The 8,616-nt window shown below is 38.3% G+C and overlaps 1 protein-coding gene across 1 annotated transcript in view; it reads right to left on the minus strand.

The window, feature by feature from the left end:
* Positions 1-8,616, minus strand: part of ednraa (endothelin receptor type Aa) — a 19,693-nt gene that overhangs the window by 7,952 nt on the left and 3,125 nt on the right. The window contains exons 2-3 of the mRNA XM_037690531.1: positions 7,075-7,202; positions 2,423-2,621 (exon numbers count right to left, since the gene is read on the minus strand). Of these exons, the coding sequence (XP_037546459.1) occupies positions 2,423-2,621; positions 7,075-7,202 (327 nt within the window). The remainder of the gene's footprint in view (positions 1-2,422; positions 2,622-7,074; positions 7,203-8,616) is intronic.

Genomic DNA, 8,616 nt, shown 5'->3' on the forward strand with positions numbered 1-8,616 from the left:
TCTGTCTGTCTGTCTGTCTGTCTGTCTGTCTGTCTGTCTGTCTGTCTGTCTGTCTATCGATCTATCACACCTAATTTGAAAAGGATTCAGCTTGGCTTGGTGTAATTGTAGATGCTCTGCTTTTGTAATTAAATCAGTTGAGTATTCCAAAACACCTCCTGACTGTTGTTCTCTGTTGCCAAAGGAGCCTACGTGAAAACTGCTCGTTTTAACGAGTCTGAAAACACATCTGTTCTAATCAAGCAGTAAATAATAATGGCTTGTGGTTCTAGGAAGGTATGATAAAAATGTTATTTTTAAAACCATAAAATGTAACCAAACCTTATTACACAAATCGTTTGGGTCTTCAACCCCTCTAATGAGTCTGTCATGCTGCAAACAAGTAACAAACCAAAATATTATCATTTATTAGTTGTATTACGAAGCTTGTTTTTTAGATTCCAGCACTGTAGAGAGATCTTGGAGAGACTTCTACAACTTTGAGAAATTGGAAGGACACATATGGCTCAGCTTAGGGCTCTGTAAGCCTCAGTAATTGCACTTGGCCTGCAATCAATTATGTGCTTCAAGGATGTGGAAAGGCCACAATTGCTAATAGCAAAAGTGTTGGCTGGGTTTATTTCGGAAAGTGATACTGCCATCAAAATACTGACCAGTATTGGGACACTGGTAAGACCTGAGGTACTTGAAGTATTGTTGAGCTTTCTTGTAGTTGTTGGTTCCTTTAACCTTACAGTACCTTCTGATGTTCTTACATTTTTAATTATTTATTGAAGGAACAGGATATGTTGTTGCTGATTGTTTTTAATGTTGTATCCATGCACTTAAAATATATTTTCAATCAAGTGTATCAGCATGTCCATTAAAAACACTCTCCAACTTAAAGTATATGGTAATACATGCATTCAAGATGAAGGAGACATTAAGCTATAGGCAAGCTTTCACCTCAAGTAGTTTTCATGTTGGAATGCATATTCTATCTTACTAGTCCTAATGCATCCATCCATCCATCCCTCCATCTATCCTTCCATCCATCCATCCATCCATCCCTCCCTCCATCCATCCATCCATCCATCCATCCATCCATCCATCCATCATCTTTACCCGCTTCTTCCTTTTTTGGTTGTGGGGGTCACTGGTGCCCATATCCATCAGTCATTGTGCAAGAGGCAGGGGACACCCTGGACAGGTCTCCAGTCCATCCCAGGGAAACAGAGACAAACGAGACAAACAACCATTCACTCTCTCACTCACACCTAGAGACGAGTTACCAATCAGCCTAACATGCGTGTTTTTTGTTTGTGGGAGGAAACTGGAGTACCTGGAGAAAATCCATGCATGGATGTAAAGGACATGCAAATGCCACCCTGAAAGGTCCTGGGCCAGGATTTGATCTGGCGACCTTGTCGCGGAGAGGCAACAGCTCTACCAGCTGCACCACCTTGCCCATCCCCTCTACAGCATCACTTCTGAATTAGAAAATGTAAAAATTCATCTGCACAAGTGCTCTGTTGGTGTTGTGCAGGAATGTATTGTAATTCTGTTGTTCAACTTGTTTCTATCACGAACTGACAAGTTTTAAACCCTAAATAAGCAAAAACGAATGCATGCACAAGGAGAACATGCAAACTTCACACAGATAGGCCAGAGCCAAGTTTTGAACCTGTAACCTTTTTTGTAGTGAGAGCAAATTTCTAAAAAGATGTGAAATTGACTTTTTTTCTTCTTCATAGGAGGCTCCACTGTCTTAAACATTGAAAACTAAACACCAAGACTCAAAAACATTACTGCAGTCTGCAGTTTGGCTGTATCAGATTAAGTAAAATTAGTCGGGCATAGCCTTGGAATCTGGCATAATAAAAAATAAACAAACAAAATGAATTAATAAAAGCAAAATAAGTTGTTTTGATCAATGACAAACCATTTGATATGCTAATATAATGTAAATCCTTTGCATAAAACAGAGAAACTGACCTCAGGTTTAATGAGCCTAAAGGTTTTCACTCGTCTATAATCCCAAGTTGGCTGTTACAGCATGCCTCTTTATTGTTTTTATTTGTAATGTGAATAAAGACAGTAAAGTTAGCATTCTTTACAGAAATACATGTCACCCACAGCCTTACAGGCCAGATAAAGAACTTCTTAAATCTGTTAGCGTTTACAATACGTGATGGAGTAACCAGTTGACCGACTGTACAAATTTTAATCTAATAGTTATAAAAGTGGCAAAGCTATAATCATTTTTTGTTTGTTTTTAACAAGGTCAGTGATCTGCAGCACTCATCTTGAATCAATCTGACTCCAAATCTTAATCATTTGTAGATGTGAATCCATTGATTACTTCCTGGGCGCTTCAGTAAAATCTAGAGGAATTTACAGTACGCTCCCAGACACAGATTGGTCTATGGCACCAAAAGCTTACCTTCATGAAGTCAGTCTTTGGGTTGAGCATGCAGGTGCGAAAGGTGATGTTGGTGTAGTTGAAGGAGACAATGTCGAAAACAACAGCCTCGGGCACTGCCAGTATGCACGACAACACCCATATTATTATGATCTCAATGAGGGTGAGGAGAGGGATCCCCACCCCCTGCACTCTGCTCCAGGAGGCCACAGCCCTGTACCTGTGAAAAAGGAGGTTAAAAAGGGAACATTTAGTTCTGTGCATGAACAACTTATTCTGAAGATTTCTGAGAAAAACTAACCAGAGTCAAGAGAAAAAGAACAACTAGATACAAAACAAATATAATGTTATAATTCTGAGATATACACTGAAAGACTGAAGTAAAACGTTCTAAATGTATGTTATGTTCAGCTAGTCATGTCACCATGTCACATTATTTAAAAATTTTAAAGCATATCATCATACACATACACATTTCATGTCAGAGTTTTAGACAAAGATCATCTAATGTTGTGAAATGATGTAGCTGTTAGCTGCTTTGGTCCAACATATAACATAATGCAAAGTGTGATCTCATGCAACATTATGAGATGGCATGCTCAGAGTTTGCACTGGGAATGATTCTCAATTACTACCACACCACATTTTTATTCAAAATCTGTAAACAATGTCTGCTATAGCCATTTTTGTTTTTTGCTGAGGGCGGTTGACTGTGACGGCCATTCTACATTGATTTGGCTCCAAAAGGTACTGAGCCGTAACGGTATCCATTATCTTTTACCCGCTTCTTCCTTTTTGGGTCATGGGGGTCACTGGTGCCCCTATCTAGCAGTCACTGTGCGAGAGGTGGGGTACACCCTGGACAGGTCTCCAGTCCATCTCAGGGACACATAGAGACAAACGAGACAAACAACCACTCACTCTCTCACTCACACCTAGAGACAATTTACAGTCACCAATCAGCCTAACATGCATGTTTTTGGACTGTGGGAGGAAACCGGAGTACCTGAAGAAAACCCACACATGCACGGAGAGAACATGCAAACTCCACTCAGAAAGGTCCCAGGCTGGGATTTGAACCAGCAACCTTATCGTTAAGAGGCAACAGCTCTACCAACCGAGCCACCGTACCGCTTTGCTAACAGACAGAATACTTTATTCTACTAAATAATACCAAAGTTTTAAACACGGGTCTTGTGTGATCACTTAGCCCTCAGAGTATTACTTGGGGATCATTTTATCTACTACCACACCAAACCTTACATCCATATCTGTAAAACTGATGGAGATGGAGTAGTAGCCTTTTTTACCTTTGCTAAGATTGCTTTGCTATGTCGGCCATCTTGAACAGGATTGAATGCAAACGTTAATCAGCTGAAGATGCCACCTCAGGAATTACTTTTTGAAGGTTTCATTCAAATTCTTAAAGTAATTTATGATATTTTGCTAAGAGTACAGACAAACATAAACACAAAAAACAAACAGTCAGGGGAAAATTCAGCAACTTTGGTGGTGGGCGATAACTAAAGAGAACTTTAAACACTCAAATGCTCTCACTCACTTCATTGTTCAACAGAAATGAGAAAGTTTCTCTGTTTGGCAGCATACCAAGCACAACAAAGTGCTCCGTCAGCAGACTATCCAAATGTTAAGAATTAATACGGAGAGATGATCAATTGTTTATTTTTAATATCTAATATTTATATTTCCGTGAAGCCTCCAAACAAGCTGGCCCCATGTTGGCAGAGGTCTGTGTGTTGGCTTGTGTTTCCTGCACACCCGTTGTTTGCTTCACTAATCGAAACCACTTGTCGAGATGTTTTAGTAAAATGGCGCATCAAGATTTTATGGCGAAAACAATATATTTTTCATGATACATTTGAATTTCTCTGTCGAACAACAAAGCGGCATTTATATTTCACTAAGTGGTAACAGATCTACCTCTTTGTCTTCTCTTCATGCTGCATTCAAAAGATACAAAATAGATTAAATTACTTTTAATGCACAGAAAATAGATTTACCGTACTGTTCCTGGGGACTAATAGATTAGAACATAGATGACCAACGCTGCAGAACCCTCCTGTCTCATAATGGAGGTCATTAAAATTGTCTGGCTGCTCGAGTCTTGGAGTCTGTTCAAAGGTAGGCAGGTCTGTTTTCTCTGAAGTCATATGGTGCATTAAGTGAAACAACAGTGAACCTCAGCACTTCAGCATCATCATTTATTCAGTACGGGATGTCTTGAGGTACTGATAAATAATAATTTATCCATATGCTTGCCCTCTTGACAGCAATGTTGACATCACATGATTAAGGGTCTAGATTTCTCCTGAACTGGGTGATTTCAACTGTTATTTAGTTGTAGATGCACATCCACTGATTACTTCTAGAAAATACAATAATATATTAAAAAACGTCCAGAGGTTCATGAAATATTTTACTAAAATCATAAAAAAATTTCTGCAGATAAAACTCAAAGTTCATGAAGGGAAGACATTTTTTTTAAACCAAAAGGAGGACTACACAGTTAAACCACTTTGCTGTGACCTGATGAGCTTCCTGGAAACGATTATCTCGTCTTCCTCTCATTACTGTGGAATCAAATCAAACAGTATATACAACTAGCAAAAAACATTCCTGCATCTAGATAACTTAAATTGCATTAAAGGCAACTATCTGCGTACACTTAATCTTAAGAAACAGCCTTTTGTCTTGAATGGAATAAGAGTTAGCTGACTCGGTTAGACAGAATATTTTTTTTTATTGTTTGTAGAGTTAAAGGCTCTGTGCATCAGCACCAGTTTATTCATGAAGACAAAAACAGTAGTAATTCTGCTGTGGCAATACAAAGCTGTTGTCTGTTTAGTTAATCATACAATAATAAATTGATAATATGTTGATGACAGACAAAACTTGAGAAATTACACCAGTTTATGACATCTGGAAAAGCTTTTTGGGTTTGATTGAGTTTAGGTTTTTAGGAACACAATGCATGTGCACATAACTTTTTTTTGGTCACATTCATTTTTCCCTTTTCCTTATCTAAACGAAAAGGGCAGCGCTTCCCATGACGCTGCAGCCTCAGGTCTCCCTGTTTACCCATGGTTGTTTTTTTGGATGACTGTACTGAAATGTAACTTCATTGTGCTTCCGTGCAATGACAATAAAACTGATTCTGATTCATTAATGTTCATATAGTCTGAATATTTTGAAGTCAGCTTCTGTGGAAATATTATGCACGGTTTTATATTTTACATGTTGTGGTTAGCTCTCGGAGCAGCCTCAGTTTGGATAAAGAGGCTATTTCTGACACCAATGATAGGCTAACCTGTTGTCCAAACATAGCTGAGACCAAAGTCGATTGTTGCCGTCTGAAAAATGGTCCATTATCAAAACTTTCATAGCTGTTTATGCAAAATCCTGTTTTATGACCTTTTACATCCTCTTCAATTTGCCATTACATGATTATTTATATGCACTTTAATGCTTATGTACAATTATACAATTTAATTATAAAAACTGGATCTATAAGGCAGCTAGCCCTTTGGGAAGTGTCCCCGCTGAGAATAGCCGTTAGCTTGTGGATTTGCTCAAAGTAGACTTGTTTCAAAAGTGAGTGTGCTACCCTAAAATAAATAAACTACCAAACAAACAAGCAAGCAAATAAATAAATAAAAAGTAAATTCCATTCATCTATCCATCCATCCATGCATCCATCTATCCATTCATCCACTCATCCATCATCCATCCATCCATGCATCCATTTATCCATCCATCCATTTATCCATCCATGCATTAATTTATCCATCATCCATCCATCCACTCATCTATCATCCATCCATCCATGCATTCATTTATCCATCTATCCATCCATCCATCCATTATCCACTCATCCATCATCCATCCATCCCTCCATACATACATACATGTGTCCATCTATCTATCGATCCACTCATCCATCCATCATCCATCCACCCATGCATCCATTTATCCATCCATCCATACATACATACATACATACATGTATCCATCTATTCATTGATTCACTCATCCATCCATCCATCGATGCACCTATCCATCCATCCATCCATCCATCCATCCATCCATCCATCCATCCATCCATCCATCCATCTAGCCATCCATTATCTTTCCCAGCTTTTTAATTTTTTGGTAGTAGTTATTCACACAAATGCTGTTTTAGTAACACATTTTTTTACATCCCAGGCTACATACCAACCATTAGTGCCATGTAAATAACTGTGCACTGTGAAACTGACAATGGTTTAGGGCAGGACTATTCAACTGGTGGCACGGCGGCCAAATCAGGCCCACAGGTAAACTCCAGTTCGGCCCACCAATGAGTTCATTTTGAAATAAAACTAGATTTTAAACTGTTAAACAAACTTACTTAATGAAAATAACTGCTGGATATCCGGCCCCTGACCTCTTGGCTTTCAGTAACTGTGACCCACTGAGCAGTTTAGTTGAATAACCCTGGTTTAGGGTTTATAGAACAATGTTTGCATGAACAGCTATAAGACTGGACAGAAACCCATTTTCCAAACTGTCAATTTCAATCTGACAGCCTAGTTGAACCCCATCAGATTTCTGCCTTAGTGGGACAGTTAAACCAGCTGCTGTGACTAAATGGTGAGGAGTTTTATTATACTGACCTGTCCACGCTGAGAGCACACAAGTTGAGGACAGTGATGCCAACAGAAGCCTTCTGCAGGAAAGGAAACAGCTTGCAAAGACACAGGCCGATCACATTGTCATCAAATGGAAAACGAGATGCCAGCAACTGGTGAAAAGATACAGGATATGGATTAATGTAATATTTTCTTCTGCGTTTTCACTGCATTTTTCTTAGGCGGAAATAAAATATTACACTTTATGGCAAAGAAAATGTATGAACATGTGATTTAAAAGAGAATTTAGATAACAGTGGTTCCCAAATCTGATCCTTGAGGAACACCATCCAGGATGTTTTAGTTGTTTCTCTGTTTTAACACACCTGATTCAGTCATTTAATGACCCTCAAGTTCTGCAGAAGCCTGCTAATCACACGTTCATTCAACTCAGGTGGAGCAGAGAAGAAACTAAACTATGCAGGATGGTGTTCCTCAAGGACCAGGGTTAGGAACCACTGGATTAGAGAATTAAAATAGATCCTCCTTGATATCTGTAAATACTGATTGTGACCATCCACTTAAATATTGTTACAAACAAGACAACTATTGCATTTATGGCAAACTAAACAACACCAACCTCTAGTATTTTTCATAATATTTATTATTACCTACTACCGACAGGCAATAGAGGACAATGTGTTTGCGTGAGTGTGTGTGTGTTTTACCCAAATTGTTGTGAACCACTGGATGAATTTGAATTAACCTTCCAGAAATTGATTGCACATCTACAATGGATTACCATTTGGAGTCAATCCAGTTTAAGATAGCACCACAGATAATTACAATTAGCCAGTTTACAAATTAGTCAGTTTTACGGATAGTTCACTAAAATTGAAAGTGGTAGTAGTTGAGTCATTCACAGCACATATTCTGAGCGTAGAGATCTTGTGATATGCATGAGATTACTTTTCTTACTGTTAATGTTTGACCATAATTTTGACATTTCTCTTCACAAGACGTTCTTGGTCTAAAACTTTGTCATGAAAGGGGGTGGGTGACATGCATGGATTTCTTCAAGGAGTCTAGGCCTTTAAATATATTAATTATTCAAAAGGATTGGTAGTAAATTAATGTTTTTTTTTTTTGTAAAATTATTTTATTGAACTGAATAAAATCCTCATGAAATCTACAAAAACTGATAAAAGCATTTGTATGACTAAATGTTGCTACAAAGTGTGCATATCACATTTGGGAATGCCAAATGTCTTGAGCGAGATATTTACAAGTTATCAAAACTATTTAATTTGACATGTTCCCCCCCCCCCCCCCCCCAAATATGCTCTAATTTACAAAGTACAATGTTTTATGTACAGTAGAGGATTAAAGCTATAATCTGACACAGATACAGGTAAACTCTTGTACTCTTGTTGTTCTCTGGTAAATGAGACTACGAGACTCAACAAGATTACCTGTCTAAACAAAAGTAAATTAAACTGCTAAGCTGTTTATGATCTTTTAAAGTAGTCATTCTCAAACTGGTGTCCCTGGACTCCCTGGGCCGGTGTGCGAGCTGATGCTGGGGGG

This window comes from Nematolebias whitei, chromosome 16 (assembly GCF_014905685.2).
Source record: "Nematolebias whitei isolate Nwh7 chromosome 16, NemWhi1, whole genome shotgun sequence".
Taxonomy (NCBI): Eukaryota; Metazoa; Chordata; class Actinopteri; order Cyprinodontiformes; family Rivulidae; genus Nematolebias; species Nematolebias whitei.